The following is a 19,018-nucleotide window of genomic DNA, read 5'->3' on the forward strand; positions in this document are numbered from 1 at the left end:
CAAATGGTAATCAAATTTGCTTTAAATTATATTTTTCGTATTATAACCATTTTTTCTTATCTGTAAATATGTGTGCCTTCTTTTGTGTATTTGCTACTACTTTAAATGATTATTTGTAGGAAGTCCCCTGTCTGTGGAACAGAATGCCACTATCTAGTTTCTGCTGGATGGTCGGGACCACCTTGGTCTGGGCACACCTCACCCAGGGTCCTGTACTGAGGCTCCTGGAATTCCAGGGAATTCCAGCTCAGGCTGAATTCCACGCAAGAGCTGGTCTCAGCGGACTCAGGCTTGTCCTCACTCTCAGGTGCTGTGGCCCTCCAGGGAGCAGCCTTTGGAAAAGGGCCTCCTTGGGGACACAGCAGCTCACTCGGTCCCTGGTGGTGTTTCTGTTCCTCTCACAAGAGGCTGTCAAGGACAGTGTCCTTTTCCAGGACTGACAAGTGCCTTCAAGGTAAAAGCTTCCACCTTCTTATTTACCCCACTAGCTTGAGAGTTCCTTACTGGCCTGTCAGCTATTTAAGACTTAAAACATTTAAAGAATATTTATATTTATTTATATATGTGTACAGATACACACATATGTATATACGTGTGTGTGTGTGTTTTTACTCTCTGACCATGAATATTTATGGGGTAACCACGGCATAGGGCCTCTACAGTGGTTTTTGGTAATTTCATAGATTTTTCACTTTAAAATGATAAGGAGAGTTAGTGTTACTAAACTCCCTGGTGGATCAGAAGATAATTTCTATGGGTAGAATATGAATCTTGCACTGGCTACTTCTTTTTAAAATTGTTCTCGAATGGTGTAACGCTACCTTGTATAAACTGTACATACATTCTTCTCTCACCTCCAGCTTAGACCACAGAAACACAGGTGATCACATACATGAAGATGACGAGGTCACACTATTTAATTAGTAAAAAGATACTCGAGAGCAACTGTTTTAAAATCAGTTGTCACTTTAGAAGACATTCTTCTCTAATATATGAAGGGCTCATAGCTAATGATTCCTGTAATGCGCCAGCTTGCTCATCACCACCTGGAATACGTCTCCAGCCTGCCCTGGGAGAGTCAACGCTCCAGCTGGTGTGCTGCATGAGCTCAGGAGGGTGCTTTGTAAGATCCCCTTGAAAACATCGTTACGTGACACTTACTTGGGTCAAATCCCACATGGCACGTGGGGAGTCTGTCTCTGTCCGTGTTAAAGCCAACATAAAAGGGGACAAAACACTCCGAAGCCCTGGCTTTCAGCAAGTTGGGAGAAAGGAGCAGTGAGCACAAGGGGCCTCCTCCTAACCTCACAGGCATAGGGTCACGACCGCAGCATTAGGGATATCAAGATGTTGAGATGGTCCCTGGGAAAATGCAACAATAACATCTGCGAAAACCCATGTTATGTCCCATGAAGTCCAACAATGACAAAAACCATACAGCTAAGGTGCATTTTTGGACAGGGTTAAATAGTAACTGTCAATCTTATGACTTTATTACTTAATACTATTGATACTCAGGAGAAAAAGAAAACTCTCATAAATAAGCTGAAAACCCCACTTTCAGGCAAATATATTACTGAGGAAAAGTAAGCATGAGACTTCACAAGCCTACAGTAACTTTAAAACTAAAAGAAGTGCCTGTCTTGTTTGTTCAAATTATAACTGGCGCCTTGACCTGCTGCAGCCAAAGCTCTGCTGTGCAGTCACTCTGATACTGACAACTTAGTCTTTTTTTAACTGTACTACACACTGTTTAGTGTACAACTAAAATTTTATATTATAGGAAGAATGGAAGTAGGAAAAACGAAGAACAAGGCTGTGTAAGTGCTGGGAAAAGCAGGCGGAAATTAGAAACAGAGAGGAAGCTAGTTTTAAGTTGGCGTCTGTGGCATGGGCAAGGGGTCCGAGTCCTGAAGCGGACAGCTGCCCTGCAGCTGTGATCAGAGTGCATTAATGAAAACAGGAAAGAAGGTGAGCTCAGAAGGGGAAAGGCGATGGCAGCAGGGAACAGCGGAGATGTTAGAAAATGAACATCTGTTTTAGGCCTTTGGAGTAAAAAGGAATAAAAAGGAGACACCCAACAGTGAAGACACTTCCCTGCCCAGATTCCTCAACATTCTTTTTTTTCACCTTTCTAGCTTTATTGAGATGTAATTTACATATAATGTTGTGTAAGTTTAAGGTATACAATGTGTTTATTTGATATACCTATATATTGCAAAAGGATTCTGACTATAGGGTTAGTTAACACCTTTCTCATGTTACATAATTACCATTTATTTATTTATTTTTATTTAATTAATTTATTTTTGTTACAGATGTTTCTCCTTTTCCCCCCATTGACACCCTCCTCTGGTTCCTGCTTCCCCCCAGCATTGTTGTCTATGTCCATTGGTTATGCTTATGCTAAGCAAAATAAGCCAGTCAGAGAAAGCAAGTATCACATGATCTCACTTATTTGTGGAATATAATGAACAAAACAGACCCAGAGCCACAGAAGTAGGGTTCAGACTGACAGACTTCAGGAGGGGTGGGAGGGAGGGGAGGGAGAAACCACAGGACTTAGGCACATAAGCGTTCTCTTCTTACGGCATAATGACCTGCCTCAGCCCACTCTTCCCGCCCTGCGCTGGCCGCCATCTCAGCATGTTATGTCCAAATGACAGGCAGAAGTCTCCGCCACCCCGACCACATGCCTTTGCGTCCATGTTGCTGGCTGCCTGTGTCTGAACTCCTTCCTCTTTCTCCTCTTAGTGAAATGATCCTTTAAGCTCCAGTTCAAGTGTAACTTTTCAGGCTCTTCCTAAAATGCCAACAGGACCATATCACTCCTGCTTAAAACACTGTAGTGGCTCTGTAGGCTTTGAGACAGAAACAATATTATGGTCTCATTTATACTTCAAGGATCATGGCAAAGAACCTTAACAAGGGTTCAAAAGGGAACAGACTTGTACAGAAAAAAGGAACCTAGTGTTACCTTATGCTAGGAATAAAGGTTTCACCTAGTAAAACATAATAATATAATGGAGAGAGAGCCCTGGCCAGTCTGGGTCAGCGGTTAGCACATCAGCCCGCAGACCAGAGAGTGCCGGGTTCGGTTCCCCCTAAGGGCACATACCTTGGTTGCAGTTTGTCCCCGGCCCCGGTTGGGGTCATGTGGGTGGCAGCCACTCAATGTGTTTCTCTTACATCAATCTTTCTCTCTCTTCCTCCCTCTCTCCCTCCTGCTCTGTCTGAAGATAAATGAAAACAAAACATGTCCTCAGGTGAGGATAAAAAATATATATATATATATATATATAATGGAGAAAATTGTAATGGAAAAAAAGAGCGCAGAGAAGGTTCTAAATCAGAACAGAATCACCGAGCTGCCACCTGAACCTGCCATGTACCCCACAGCGCACAGAGTTGATTCAGGAAAGGAACAGCAGTGAAAGTAGAAGCATCAAATCATGTCTCTTTTTTCTTCACTAGACTGTTTTAGAATTTAACTCTTAAATCCTGGAGATTCAATGAATGGCTAAAAAAATTCCTTCCAGTAAGTGGTAGACACCAAGATGGGTGACATGGGTTTTGCTGCTGTTAATTTACCCAGAGAGTACAGCAGAGTTCACCATGAGGGTCCGAAGCTTCAAATGTCACAGAATCTGGAGGTATACGCCTGAGCATTCAGGTTGACACCGAGAAAATGGCAAGTAAGCATCAGAATGTGGAAAAGCCAAAATTCAAAACAAATCATAACTCAAAATACTGTCTGTGACATCAGAAAATAAGACCTTCATAATTACTTTTAAAATTGTTTGTGATTCTGATAAGCCCAAAACAAAAAGAGTTAGACCTGAGACATTTTACATTTTAAGAGCTTATATGAAGAAAAGATTAAGCTATAAAAGATTAAAGTACAGCCCTGGCTGGTTTGGCTCAGCGATTAGAGTGTCGGCCTGCAGACAAGGGAGTCACAGGTTCGATTCCGGCCCAGGGCATGTACCTCGGTTGCAGTTCTTCCTGGCCCTGGTTGGGGTCATGCGGGTGGCAGCAAGTTGGTATGTCTCTCTCATGTCAATGTTTCTCTCTCTCTCCCTCCCACTCTGTCTCAAGATGAATGTAAAAAAAAAAAAAAAAAAATCCTTGAGTGAGGATTTAAAAAAAATAATAAAATAGGTGACTTTCTTTATTAAAAAAAAAATTAAAGTACAAAATTTTTATGTTGATTTTATATTAAGTGAGTTATGCTTCATAAAGGTTTTCTTCCCCTCACTGACTCAAGAATCCCAAACTCCCCACCAAGCAAGCAGGGACCCACCGTGCTGCCCGTCATCCTGTTTGCATAGGCTGTGATGACTCCACACCGGCTCCCAGTGAACAGCTGGCAGCTGTCGGGCACCCACGCACAACTGGTCACCTTTGGAAAAGGACAAATCACAGAAGATCATGTTTAAAAAGCATCAGAAATGCTTCTACTTTTCTGATGACTATTTAAAAAATGTATATTCATAAAATTTGAGGTAAACATTTTACTTGAAATGATTAGACGGTGCAAAGATCTAAAAAGAGAGTATTCTGTAACTTCAATCAGATGCCTAAAAGCTGTTTCCAAATTAAAATGTCTGTGCATCATTTATGACTTTACATTTTTCTGTATACACACACACATGCACGTGCACACACACATGGTCCTTTTGTTGTAGCTCACTGTCCTTAGAATCCAACTTGTCTTTAAGCTGCCCTAATTAACAACCTCAGAGACAGCAAGATGAACAATGGGGAATGTTATAGAGGGCTTTAGCCCCATAAAAATTAACTAGAGTTTGACCTTCACTGGGAATTTGAAAAGCAACATCCTTCAAGAAAAGGGAGGACAGAAACGGCCCCAAGGCCAGAGTGTCCTGCATACTCTGTAAAGAAACTGATAGGGAGAAACTGAAGCTCCCTTTACCCCATAAAACTGTTACTGTTCAACATGTGTGTATTGCACCTGACTGACCGCTGATATCTGTCTCGAATTTGTTAGTTTTTAAACTTTGGATAATGGAATGAATAGCAGGACAGATGTATGCTGACCCAGTTTACCCAGTTCCCTTTCGCCCCAGCTCCCTCCCCCCTCCGTTCCCTCCTGCTTATCGCTAACTGCCTCCGCTTCTGTACAAGCAGCTTGCTTGCTCTGCTAAACTCTTGAATGACCCCTGCCCTATATAAGCAACCCTCCCCCTGAGCTCGGGGCTGCAGTTCTCCTCTGTGTAGGTTGGCTGCAGTCCCTGCGCAGGTAATAAAACATCCCCAAAAACTGAAAAATGGAGTCTGAGTGTGGTCGATCTCCTGGGTTACAACATTTGGAGGCCCCAGCGAGATCAGCCGCGAGGTCCCCCTTTTCCGTGGGGTCGACCTCCTCAGACTACGCGGAGGGCTGCCTCCTCGCCCTCCGCACCTACATTCGTTCTGGCTTTGATTCGGCTAATTCGGACTAAGACTTCAGCCTCGAGGATCTGGGTAAGGGATTTCCCTTTCAGTAGCTCCGGAGCGTTCTGGGATTGTTGCGGGCGGGACGCCGCTGAACCGCACTTCCCCCTCAGGGTCGGGACGCCGACTCCTGACCTGGGAAACCCGGTGGGTTTCCATCTGTTCTGAAATTGGTACCAATCTGTTTTAATCTGGCACTTTCGGGTGCATCTGGCACTTTCGAGTGCATCTGGCACCTTCGGGTGCATCTGGCACTTTCGGGTGCGTCTGCAGGAGACCCGGTGGGTTTCCATCTGGCACTTTCGAGTGCATCTGGCACTTTCGGGTGCAGGAAACCCGGTGGGTTTCCATCTGGCACTTTCGGGTGCATCTGGCACCTTCGGGTGCATCTGGCACTTTCGGGTGCGTCTGCAGGAGACCCGGTGGGTTTCCATCTGGCACTTTCGAGTGCATCTGGCACCTTCGGGTGCATCTGGCACTTTCGGGTGCATCTGGCACTTTCGAGTGCATCTGGCACTTTCGGGTGCGTCTGCAGGAAACCCGGTGGGTTTCCATCTGGCACTTTCGAGTGCATCTGGCACCTTCGGGTGCATCTGGCACTTTCGAGTGCATCTGGCACCTTCGGGTGCATCTGGCACTTTCGAGTGCATCTGGCACTTTCGGGTGCGTCTGCAGGAAACCCGGTGGGTTTCCATCTGGCACTTTCGAGTGCATCTGGCACCTTCGGGTGCATCTGGCACTTTCGAGTGCATCTGGCACCTTCGGGTGCATCTGGCACTTTCGAGTGCATCTGGCACCTTCGGGTGCATCTGGCACTTTCGAGTGCATCTGGCACTTTCGGGTGCGTCTGCAGGAAACCCGGTGGGTTTCCATCTGGCACTTTCGAGTGCATCTGGCACCTTCGGGTGCGTCTGGCACTTTCGGGTGCGTCTGGCACTTTCGGGTGCATCTGGCACTTTCGGGTGCGTCTGGCACTTTCGGGTGCAGGAGACCCGGTGGGTTTCCATCTGGCACTTTCGGGTGCGTCTGTTCTGAAATTAGTATTTTGTGTTTTGACCGCGGTTGTCTGTCTGTCTGTGTTCCGTGTTCTCTGCTGCTCTAACTGTTTTGCTTTCCGTAGGATGAGACAGGACCGTCAACGCCCCGTACCCCCCTTGAATGCATTCTTGCTAACTTTTCTGACTTTTCCAGGAGATCCCAAGGCTACAGAACACCAGCCGATCCTGGGGTCCTCCAGACCCTCTGTGAGTTGGAGTGGCCAACATTCCGAGTTAATTAGCCATCCGAAGGGTCTTTTGACTTGAATCTTTTGTTTGCTGTGAGGTCCGTTATGTACGAGGTTCCCCACCCTGATCAAAGGTATACATTAATATTTGGATTAGAAATGTCAGTGTCCGGAGGTTCAAATGAAAGGAAAAAAGTTTTGTTAACAATGCCTCCGCCTGTCCTGAAGGACAGTTAACTCCTCCCAGCCCCCCCGAGGAAATTCTATCCCATCCTTCAGGACCCCCTTGAGGTATACTAAAATGTCAATTAAACTGAGTTTGCCTACTTTGGGTTCTTATTACAGAAAAGCTAAAAGATGAATTTAGATCTGTTAATGATCTATTGATTAAAAAAATGTCTATTGAAAATATGAATATATTTGCTAATCAGAGGAATGTTAATTACTTGTACTTGTTAAAAAAAAAAGAAATTATATAATTTTAATAAAGGAAAATATAAGATATAGAAATATATATATATTTAAAATTGTTCTAAAACTGGTTATTTCTGACTAGATAAAAAGGTTTATAAAAGTTAAAAGATTTGTTAAGAGAAATCTTAGAAAGAAATTATAAATAAAATAAATTAATATAGAATTTATTTGGTTCTTTTTCAGCCTGTTAAAAGGGGAAAACATTTTTTTTCCCAATATTTGCCTGGAAAGCAAAAGTTATATATATGTTATTGAAATGGTTTTATGTTATGTTAATCAAGTACTTGATTCCTTAAAGAGCCATTTTTAAATCATAAGAACTGAAGTTTCACTGACCTATGTTTATGTTTAACATTTGTCATTGTCACTTTAAATAAATAATTGAATACTATTTAATTATATATATAATATTATATAATCTTTTGGTCAAATATGTTTGACAACTTTCCAGGATTCGAATTTTAAGAAACTTTTTCTTGACCTGGAATTAGTTTTGAGTCATTCCAATAAGACCTGGAATTCCTCAAAGATTTATGTTCTCTCCTTATAAAAGGAAATCAAATCAGTGCAGATGGCTTAACACAGTCTGTTTCCTCACTGAAATATAAATAAGAGGACAACACATTCCAAATGCAAGAGCATACACACTACTAAGAGTGATTATTTGTTCACTTAGCAGATGCACAGATGCCTCTTATACGGGGGTCTCTACTAATGCTGTGGGTTATGCAAACAGTCCTCACTTTAAAGGGGCTTATAATATATTTTGTAAAGTCATGCTTGAATTATTTAAAGAAAGAGCATAATTGAGCCCCAGAGGCCTAAAGATCAGGCTCTTTTTAGTTTAACTAAAAAAGTTTTTTCTTTCATGGTACGATAATGTACTCACATATAAATAAATAAATAAATCTGAGCTATAGTTACTATAGCATGAATAAAATAATATCTCTAATGTACTTGGGTCTCCACCTGAGAAGGGCTTTATGAAAAGAAAAAATTAATTAATTATAAAAATAATAAAAATTAAAGATTTATGAATGATGAAAAATAAAAATTGACATAAAGGAAAAAAAGATGATGATTCTTTGCCGCTTTCCCCTGCCTTGTCGGCAGGGCAGGCTTCTCTCAGAGCCTCAGTTGCTGTGTCCCCTGTGTATAGGGGGACCCAATGTCTGAATAGATATAGATGTGTTCAGATATACTAGCTTCTTTATGATGAGGTCTGAATGCCTCTCTGCAAGGCTTAATAATATTCTCACGGGCAAACTGTTTAACCATTGAAATGCCAGCCCGGGCTGCTCGTCCACAGCGGGTTTGACGGCAACTAATTTCCAACAGGCTTCTCTGAACTTCAGGGATCCCAGGCATGGATACGAAATTCTCTTCGAGAGTTAAAAAACACTCTGCCCCATGTAAACAATGTTAAGACATTGCTCCCCTTTCCTGTGTCCTTTTGTAAACCTGGGGTCAGAGGAAATGTTCCCATTCCTCTGCCCACGGTAGGACCCAAATACTGTCGGGGGAAGGGCTTCCTTAGAACACTTTTCACCGTGTTCCCCCGTTAGGCCTATTGGCCCAATTGGCTGAATTAACAAAGGTAGTAATAGCAGCCTTAAGAGAAACAGGGCACATAGAATAGGGTCACCCTAGGAAGGGAAATATAAGGAAGGGTGAGGACCACAGGCCTAGGTCCCAATTAGGAATAGAAAAGACAAAGACAAAGTCATGTATAGAAAAACAAAATAAAATGCTGTACTTAATTTAGGAAAATGACAGGGCTAGGGCTCCTTCCAACTGAGCCCTCTGAAACCCAGAATAATACTAAATAATAGGGGATAAACTAGTTAGTTTCCTAATAGACACTGGTGCAGCAGACTCAGTCTTGACCGAGCCAATGGGGCCCTAACCTACCCCTGGACTTCAAAGAGGACTATAGACCTTGGGAAAATACTGTAACTCATTTGTTTCTGTTCCTGCCGGAGTGCCCATACCCCCTACTCGGACGTGATCTCCTCCAGAGATCATTTAATTGCTGGCCACAGCCACTCCAAGCCAGACCCCGCATCAAGTTCCACAAGACGTTGGCCATCAATCCTGCCAGCCTGCCTCCAGATGATGACCCGGAATAACCTCTGCAGGACGGCCTGGAGGCAATTGACACTGCAGACGGCCGCCCAGACCTCAGGGATGACCCACTGCCATCATCAGATGAGGTATTGCTCATAGACGGGAGCAACTATGTCCAGGAAGATATCAGGTATGCCGGGGCAACAGTAGTAACTCTGGACCATGTCATTAAGTAGGGGAACTTCAGCCCGATGGGCTGAACTCAGAGCCCTAATCCAGGCTCTCTGATGAGACAAGGGGAAACCATGCTGCAAATAAGGAAGATCAACATGTGGCCCTAAAACTAGTGGGGACCTCTCCAGATATCAGTTACCACACCAAACCCAAGTTCACCTCTGACTCCTACTTACACTGGGTCAGAAAATGACTTAACTGAGCAGAAACAAGTCATAAAGAAAATCAACAACTAATAGACACTGCCTGCTGGGAGATTGTTGGTCCCAGAGGCTCTAGGTCGAACTTTAGTCAACCAGCTGCACCAGCCTACCCTCTTAGGTTACACCAAGCTTACTGAACTCCTGGGATGCAGATAATGTCCAATAAGGTCACAGGGAAAAGGAAAAGATAGAAGAAAGCAGGAATATATAGGTCTAAATAGGGAGGAAAAGAAAAAGGCTAGGGGATATGCAGACAGCAGATAGATTGAGCAAGCTCTCAGGTTCATGTCAGGGGAGGGACTAGAAAAGTCGCAGAGAGTCTATGTAAGTTGAAGAAGGATTATGCAGAAAAATAAAAAGATAGGAAGAAGAAAGAGAGGGGCATACATATTACAGGAAGACAGGACAATAGAGGATTACTCAGGAAGGGAAGAAGATAAGACACTGAGAGGGGAGAACTTGCCCCTACTAATATTATAATAGTCTAGGATGCAATAAAGGGAGTAACAGGTTTAGGCTACTCCTAACCCTTAGATCAGACAATGACCCCGCCTTGATAGCAAAGATATCACAGGATATCTCTAAGGGATTAAATATAAATTAGAAGCTCCATTGTGCTTACTGCCCACAGAGTTCCAGGCAGGTAAAGCGCATGAACAGGACCTTAAAGGAAACCTTAACCAAATTTACTTTAGAAACCGGTGAAAACTGGACCACTCTGCTCCCCTCGCCCTCTTACAATTCTTACAGGCCCTGCAGTCTGCCCAGAAGGCCATCCATAAACACATCTGCGATGCCCTGCCTGTGCCCACCTCAGACTCTGTGCACCCTTTCCAGCCAGGGACTCGATGCAAATAAAAAATTCACCATCCAAGGACTAACTCTGGCCTGGAAGGGACCACACACTGTCATCCTGCCTTCACCAACGGCTATCAAGGTCAACGGCATCCCGGTCTAGCTGCATCATTCCTGGTTGAAGGCAGAAAAAGCAGAATGAACGGTGCAGACCTCTCCAGATCCCTTAAAATGAGACTCTTACGTTTATCGGGACTCTAATTTTTCTAATTATAACTGTACAGGGGAATCTTTATAGATCTAGACCCCAGTAGAACTGGGTACTTAGAAATAAAACATTTAAAAAAAAAATCTTTAAGAAATGTCAACCAGAAGAGGGTCTATATGCAGCCTTAGGTGAAACCTGCTATTTCTATGCCAACCATTCAGGTATAATCAGACAGAGCATCCAAATTCTAAGACAAAGAAACTAAGAGAAGGAGAACAGGTCTCCCATAATTAATATGAAAACTTATTTAATTAGTCACCATAGCTAACATCCCTGATTTCAGCTATAGCAGGGCCCCTACTGTTATTATTAATCGGAATAACTTGTAAACCCATCCAAATTTAATAGACTCCTAGCCTTCATCAGAGAGAGAGTCTAATCAGTAAAACTTAGGGTCTTAGCACAATCCAACTAGAGATTGTCTCCCCATGACAATTGTGGATCAATGGTTTGATCCACTATCAAGAAAAAGGGGGGAATGTTGTAGCTCACTGTCCTTAGAATCCAACTTGTCTTTAAGCTGCCCTAATTAACAACCTCAGAGACAGCAAGATGAACAATGGGGAATGTTATAGAGGGCTTTAGCCCCATAAAAATTAACTAGAGTTTGACCTTCACTGGGAATTTGAAAAGCAACATCCTTCAAGAAAAGGGAGGACAGAAACGGCCCCAAGGCCAGAGTGTCCTGCATACTCTGTAAAGAAACTGATAGGGAGAAACTGAAGCTCCCTTTACCCCATAAAACTGTTACTGTTCAACATGTGTGTATTGCACCTGACTGACCGCTGATATCTGTCTCGAATTTGTTAGTTTTTAAACTTTGGATAATGGAATGAATAGCAGGACAGATGTATGCTGACCCAGTTTACCCAGTTCCCTTTCGCCCCAGCTCCCTCCCCCCTCCGTTCCCTCCTGCTTATCGCTAACTGCCTCCGCTTCTGTACAAGCAGCTTGCTTGCTCTGCTAAACTCTTGAATGACCCCTGCCCTATATAAGCAACCCTCCCCCTGAGCTCGGGGCTGCAGTTCTCCTCTGTGTAGGTTGGCTGCAGTCCCTGCGCAGGTAATAAAACATCCCCAAAAACTGAAAAATGGAGTCTGAGTGTGGTCGATCTCCTGGGTTACAACACTTTGTTCCTCAGAAATGCAAACAAGATCCCCTATATCCAAATTGTGTGTATGTGCATGTGTGTTGTGTATGTGTGTGTGTTCTACATATTTATTTGATTTTCACTTTTATTTTCTTCTGTTATTGGTGGGGATATGGTACATATTAATGGAGGTATTGCTTCTAACAGTTCTAAAGATAGTTAAACAGGAGAAGGGAAGATAAAGGTGGAGACAGAAGTCTGGGATTATTCCTTTGGGGTTATAATCCCTTCAGTCTTAATCACTGAGGCCCTATTCAAAGTGAGAAGTCTTCCTCTGGTCACTAGATAACTCCAGTGGCAGGTCCCCAGCTGCTCTGCTCCCAGCTGCCCCTCCCTTCTCCCACCGCTGGCAAGACCCTCACACTTCATTGAGAAGACAGAGGTCATCAACCATAGACTGCATCCTCTTCCTGCGTGCCTCACATTTTCCCTGTGTACTCTCCTGATTCAGTGGAGGAAGCCCCCCTGCCCTCAGTGTTCCTCAGAACACTTGCCCTCTCTTAGAATCCCCCCTCCCCTTTATTAATTTGAGAGAGAGAGAGGAAGGGAGAGGGAGAGAGAGACAGAAACATCGATGAAAGAGAACACCGACTGGCTGCCTCCTGCATGCCCCCCACTGGGGGTTGGGCCCACAACCTGGGCATGTGTCCTGACCAAGAATCGAACTGACGACCTCTTAGTACATAGGTCGACGCTCAACCACTGAGCCACACCGGCCAGACTATCACACAGTATTTTACTAAGGGAGTCTGGACCATCCCGTTTTGCTAAAAGGACTAATGAGAATATTCTTTCATCTTTAATAATGTTTGTGTACAAACTTTATATGATAGAAATAATTTTGTAATGCTTAAATTCTTATTACAAATTTGAATAAACTTGTTTTTCACTGATCTATCGGTAAGCGAGATAACAAAAGGCGATGGCATTTTTTTTCAGGTATATTAAGGGCTAAGTAAACAAGTCACTGCTCTCCTTCTTTCACTGTCCCAGACTCTACAAAAGTAGCTCACTCCATTTCAGAGCGCTCAGGGAATGGAGGTAATTGTTAGACACATGAACAGGTAGTGGCTGTTTTGTAGACAATGGTCTGGAAACAATAAAAGAACTTCCCATGGAAAGGGTCAAAGAAAGAAGGTTCAACACACACACACACACACACACACACACACACACACACACTATAGTTCTATAGCTTACAAAGTAACTTTTACAAATGTTGGAAACATTTTTACAAAAGCTTTATGAGACCCAAGGGGGGAATACATCATCCCAGCTTTAAAGAGGAAGAAAGAAATGCAAGTTGGGGCAGATGAAGTTACTTGACAAAGGCAACACAGAACAAGGCCAGGACACTAACTCATATCACAGGGCTTCAGTTAGACCCAATGCTCCTTCTGCCGCATCCTGCTGCCCAAGTACCTGGTCCATTCAGGAAATCCAGGTACCGACAATGACATAGTGGCAGAAGGCCGGTGAACACTGAGAAGAAAGCAATGCTGATTTTGTTCAAACACTGTGCCATTGGCTGACGGCCTAGGTTATTATACTGTCTCAACGAGACATGGGGTTGAGAACTTTGAGGACACAGGCAGAAGAGCGGCTGTCAGGACATCTGTAAGCACTGCAGACAAGGCACATGCCCAGCATCACCAGCTTCTTGATTGGACGATTCACCAGATCTTAAAGATTGGCTGCTATCAGTCTGATTCCTATTTAAAACATTATATTTAATTATTATTACAAAGTAGTGTGTAAAAAAGTTTACCTGATACTGTTGTGAACTTTGTATAAAGTTTATTGGAGGCTCGCTTTGTTTACTCTTCAACCTTAAAATGTTGTCGGCATAGCCCCAGCTCAGGATGGCGGACCACTGGATGTCTGTGCTGTTCATGCTCCTCACGCCTCAGGAGAGGGAAGGGAGAGGGTCAGACTGCCGCCCCCACCCCAGGCAGGGGACGGCTGAGGTGTGCATCACAGAACAGTATTCCAAAGCGAAATCATTTTTATATCCAAAGATGAACCGATTGATGTTAGTTTTATTCCTTTAATATTAATGGGATTTTTTTCATTCATGCTAAAAATTTTTTTATGAGACATTAACAGTCAAGCTCACTCTATTCATGTTCTGCAACAATTTATCTTAGAAAATCCATATGAACCAGATGCTGTTTGGATAACTCCCCAGATAACCCTGTAGAGGCAGCGCTGCCCCGGGAAGGGACGGCAGCCCCGCCAACCACGAGGACCTGCAGTTAGCGAGGCTCTTCTCTCCTTCTTGCCATCTTTCTGCACAACTTAGTTTTGTATCCTTCGAGATAAAGATGTGGACATTTTCATGTACTACTCGTAATCCACGCCGAATGTAGCTACGGCAGCATGAGTGCTACAGCCGACACTGCCCCTGAGGCGGGCAGTGCTTCGGGGTCCTTAGGGGAGAGAACGTGCTTCCTCTACTCCAGTGCCCAGCAAAATGCCCAGCATAGAAAGGAATAAAACACACATTTGTACATGAATCAACAGTACACTGAAAATGTAATTCACAGATTTCTTTTTGCTTTGTTAAGTACAACACCAAATGTTGACATCAGTTCTGTAATAAAGGAAGTGGGAAACATTCATTACATGTAAGCTCCTCTAAGTATAAGCTTCAGGGAAAGGGACCACATCTATGGGTCTCAGGACCTCTTACCTTCTACCAGAATCGAGCATATTTAATACCTGTTCCCAGTTTCTCATTCCAGTAATACAAGATGTACCATCTTTTTCTTTCAAGAAAAATAAACTTCTCCTTTACCTGTTAGAACTGTGGATCGTAAATAGGAGTTTGCTAAAAAACTGCTTTTTCAGCACGCATAGGCTTGGACTCAAGCCCCAGAGATTCTGATGCAGCATGTTTCAAATGGGATCCAAACAAATATATTTTGAAAAAAACACCTCAGGCAATTCTGAGGCATATCATCACATATACAGAGTAAGTCTGAAAGAGCTGTGGCCCAGCTGGTCTAAACATTTCATTTAAGTGATGGATGTCCAGCAGGGGTCCCAGCACCCTCGTGTTGCAGGGCTATCTGCGGTGGAGGCTGTGGGCCCAGACAAGGTGATGCAAACACAACATTAAATGCTGAAGTGGGACTTCAGGCATCCAATCCAGTCCACGCACTGGCGTCCAGGCAAACCTGCATACAGCTGGTCTGAACGGATAAATGCCCTTTGCCATTCATAAGTGCCCAAAGCCCAAGCCTTGTAAGTAGGGTGCGTTCTCTTGCACTTAGTGAAGTGGCTAATTTGGAAGGGCTGAGGAATGACTTGAATGGCTAATGTCCCTAGTTTCCCAGAGTCTAGGTGACACTCAGGAATGTGAAGAGGACCTCCAGGGCACACACTTCCAAGTTGCTTTTAGTGCTGGTGCCTAGACAGTGAGAAAGGGTTGCTTTCCAGGTATATGTGTTTTTAAAACCCATTGTCAAGGCTCTCATGACTTCCTTCCTCTGTTTTGTTTATTTGACGGTGAAGACTGTATCTTCTGAGGACTAAATTTGCTAGTCAAGTGAAGTCTGTCTATTTCAGGGTTCCAGAGCCTCGAAGGGAACGTTTCCACCCAATCATCAGCGGGCAGTGTTCCCACCTTGCAGAACCATGTGTTCCTGTCCCCGTAAACTCCTCCTCTCACTCCCAGTGGCACTGCATTTCACTCCCACTTTTTAAATGTAGTATGTTTTAGTTCCTATTTTGTACTAAATAACCACAGATTTGAGCAGTTTTCACCAAGGACTCAGAAAACTTAAGCAATGAAACAAAGTAGCAGCATGCATGATCTGGGAACACAAATCTCATGAAAGATAGTGGATTGATTTTCATTTATTTTACCTTGTTCTTTGCTGTATGTCATCAGAAGACAGAAATTTTGGGACAAACCACAAATTGCTCTGGTGGGCAGAGCCTGGAGGGAACCCAGCCTTTCTCCGTGGGGCTGGCTGAAGCAGACCACAGGCACCGCAGCACTTGGGGAACCCACGTACTCCCCCCACTTCAAGCCTTTTATCCACGACAAAGGACTCTGAAACCAAAGAAGTAAAAAGTATGTTTTTTAAAAAAGGTGGTAAATATAGAATTACTTCTAATTTAAATTCTAAACAAAGTAAGAGAAAGCAACCTGATTATAAGCCTACTGTGGGTAAGAACTCGTTTATACTTTTTTACTTCCCCCATGATTAGCACACAGAAACGTGTGTTCCTTGTGGCCAGACAGTGATGAAGACCAAGCCCCATCCCTGTGGAGTTGCATTCTAGTGAGACAGGGCCGACATATATGTTGGGTGTTGAAAGTGCTGTGAAGAAAAACAGATGTGACGAGAGCTGAGGATGACGGGGCTGCTACTTCACATGTGGTGGTCAGGGAAGACTCTCTAAGGAGGTGACGTCTGAGCAGAGACCCAAATTAAAGTGAGGGAGCAAACTGAGGCTGTATCTGAGGACAGGTCATTCCCCGTAGAGGGGGCAGTCTGTGTGAAGGTCTTATGGTGGGAGTGAGGCATGTTGGGACCACATTCCCACTGCAAGCAAAAATATTGCTTGGAGCCTTTATATACACCAACTTAAAACAGGTAATCAGCAATATGTATACTAGTCAATTACATGGCATTTCTTTTCAGGGATGTACTAAATGATAGGTTGTAGCTTAAAAGAATAACCTTGGCAATGACAAGGACTAAAATTATTTGTAAGGCTTCAAAATCTTCTGAGTTAAACTGAAAAGTAAACACAAAACATAAACTACAGCTCTCAACTATGAAACACAATATTGGTGTTAGCAAAAGAGCATCATTTGTCCTGATATTTCAAATGTGAATTTTACTGTTGTGTTTGCATTTAACATGCAAATTAGATATATGTGAGCTTTGAGCATAACGAATTTACATTTAGTGCGCTTTTTGTGTTCTATATTTAGTATATATATATATATTTTTTTTATCCTCACCAGAGGACATTTCTGCATTTATCTTCAGATAGAGCGGGAAGGAGAGAGGGAGGAAGAAAGAGAGAAACATCGATGTGAGAGATACACATCAACTGGCTGCCATCCACACAACCCCATGGGGCTGGGGACAAACTGCAACCAAGGTATGTGCCCTTCACAGGAACTGAACCCGGGACTCTCTGGTCCGCTGGCCCATGCTCTAACTGTTGAGCCAAACCGGCTAGAGCTACATTTAGTGTATTTAAATGACATTAAGAAACGATGGTTAAAACAAAGTCTGTGGAAACCGTTTTAAAATAGATCACAGCTGAGATGCACTGCTGTTTTACTCTGAGGTCCTTTTCGACTTCTCTCTTTTCATTTTCTGCGATGCCCTTTGGCAAACCTCTGTGGCACTTTACATCCACGGCCTCCCATCTGATGCTGCTTTTATAATGAAGAATTTAGTGGAGGATTAGAATTTATTTTATTTTTAAGGTTTTCTTGCTTTATTTTTCTATTTCAAATAAAAATGATACCTACTTCCTATTTTAAGAATCAATACTTTTTATCAATACAATCTGGGAAGGCCAAAGAATATGTAAGGTTTCTGTTAACTGGAAACCAGAACCTTCACACAAACTGTCTCTAGTCCTGGACGGTGCCTCTCGTCTCTTTGCAAACTCCTGTCAATGTCACTGCCTTAGGAGGCTTTCCCTGGTGGTCACCCTCGGAGATACCTCTGACATGACCTCCCAGGAGCATTCTCTACACATCACTAACCCAGCATCTGCTGCACACAGAACATCGCCGGCAGCTGCGTGTGTTCACTGGCAGGCACACACCTCAGGCTGGGACCATGCTGTTCACTTGGGGACCCTAGAGCCTGTGTCAGGGCCTGACTTCTCAGGAGGTGAATCGATTTTGCTGAATTCTGTTGCACTCCAAATGACATACCGGATAGGTAATTTCCTTGACCTGCTCTCGGGTTTCTCTGAAAGCGAACTGCACCAACAGCCCCACGGCCGCAGGAAGCTCTCCTTCAAGGCTGAGCTTGGAACCAGGTCTGCTCACGTGGGCTGACTGAAACAGCTGACGAGGGGTCTGGCCGTAGGTTTTGATCATGGTTTCCAGAGCTCGTCTCTGAACTGGATCTTCAACTGCAGAGACATCCATTCCAAAATATGTCTGAAAGGTGAAGGATGAAAGAGAACCAGAGGTTTGTATAAAGTAAGATCAGCAAAAACACCAAAGGGGAAACAACAAATTTACTGTTTCAAATGGAAATGACTCTGAAATCCTTTTGATCAGGTTCATAATCATTAATGGCCTCGCTGAGATTAGAAATCGATGTTTCTCAGACATACAAGTCCAGGAAGCACAGAGAGTCCCAAACAAGAGGAACCCCAAGAGGCCCACTCCAAGACACATCATCATCAAAATGCAAAAGGTTCAAGACAAACAGAGAATCTTAAAAGCAGCAAGAGAAAGGCAGCTAGTTACCTACAAGGGAGTTCCCATAAGGCTGTCAGCTGATTTCTCAAAAGAAACTTTGCAGGCCAGAAGGGAGTGGCAAGAAATATTCAGAGTGATGGAAAGCAAGAACCTACAACCAAGATTACTCTATCCTGCAAAGCTGTCATTTAGAATCGATGGCCATATAAAGACTTTCCCAGACAAGAAAAAGTTAAAGGAGTTCATCACCACTAAACCGTTATTATATGAAATGATGAAGGGTCTTTTTGAAGAAAAAGATAAAATATATGAACAAACAAAATGGCAATGAATACATATCTATCAACAATGGAATCTACAAACAAAATGAACAAGCAGAACAGAAACATTGTCATAGATACAGAGAACATTTTGTTGGTTGCCAGTTGGGAGGGGGGTTGGGGGAATGGGTGAAAAAGGTGAAGGGATTAAGAAGTACAAATTGGTTGCTAAACTGACAAACCTCAAAGGGAAAGGGGCTGGGGGTGGGTGGGAAGAAATAAACCAAAGAACTTATATGCATAACCAGTGGACACAGACAATAGTGTGGGAAAAAGTGGGAGGGAGGCGGGAGTGGGGAGGAGGGAGTCAATGGGGGAAAAAATGTGGAACATCTGTAATACATTCTACATTCAACAATAAAGATTAAAAAAAAAGAAAAGAAATCAATGTTTCTGTTGGGGAGAGATAA

At 43.4% G+C, this 19,018-nt stretch overlaps 1 protein-coding gene across 1 annotated transcript in view; it reads right to left on the bottom strand.

Moving 5' to 3' along the window:
- LYST (lysosomal trafficking regulator) overlaps nucleotides 1-19,018 on the bottom strand; it is a 190,005-nt gene that overhangs the window by 13,220 nt on the left and 157,767 nt on the right. The window contains exons 44-47 of the mRNA XM_036277375.1: nucleotides 17,791-18,021; nucleotides 15,744-15,933; nucleotides 13,642-13,778; nucleotides 4,304-4,402 (exon numbers count right to left, since the gene is read on the bottom strand). Of these exons, the coding sequence (XP_036133268.1) occupies nucleotides 4,304-4,402; nucleotides 13,642-13,778; nucleotides 15,744-15,933; nucleotides 17,791-18,021 (657 nt within the window). The remainder of the gene's footprint in view (nucleotides 1-4,303; nucleotides 4,403-13,641; nucleotides 13,779-15,743; nucleotides 15,934-17,790; nucleotides 18,022-19,018) is intronic.

Source organism: Molossus molossus, unplaced genomic scaffold (assembly GCF_014108415.1).
Source record: "Molossus molossus isolate mMolMol1 unplaced genomic scaffold, mMolMol1.p scaffold_m16_p_23, whole genome shotgun sequence".
Lineage (NCBI taxonomy): Eukaryota > Metazoa > Chordata > Mammalia > Chiroptera > Molossidae > Molossus > Molossus molossus.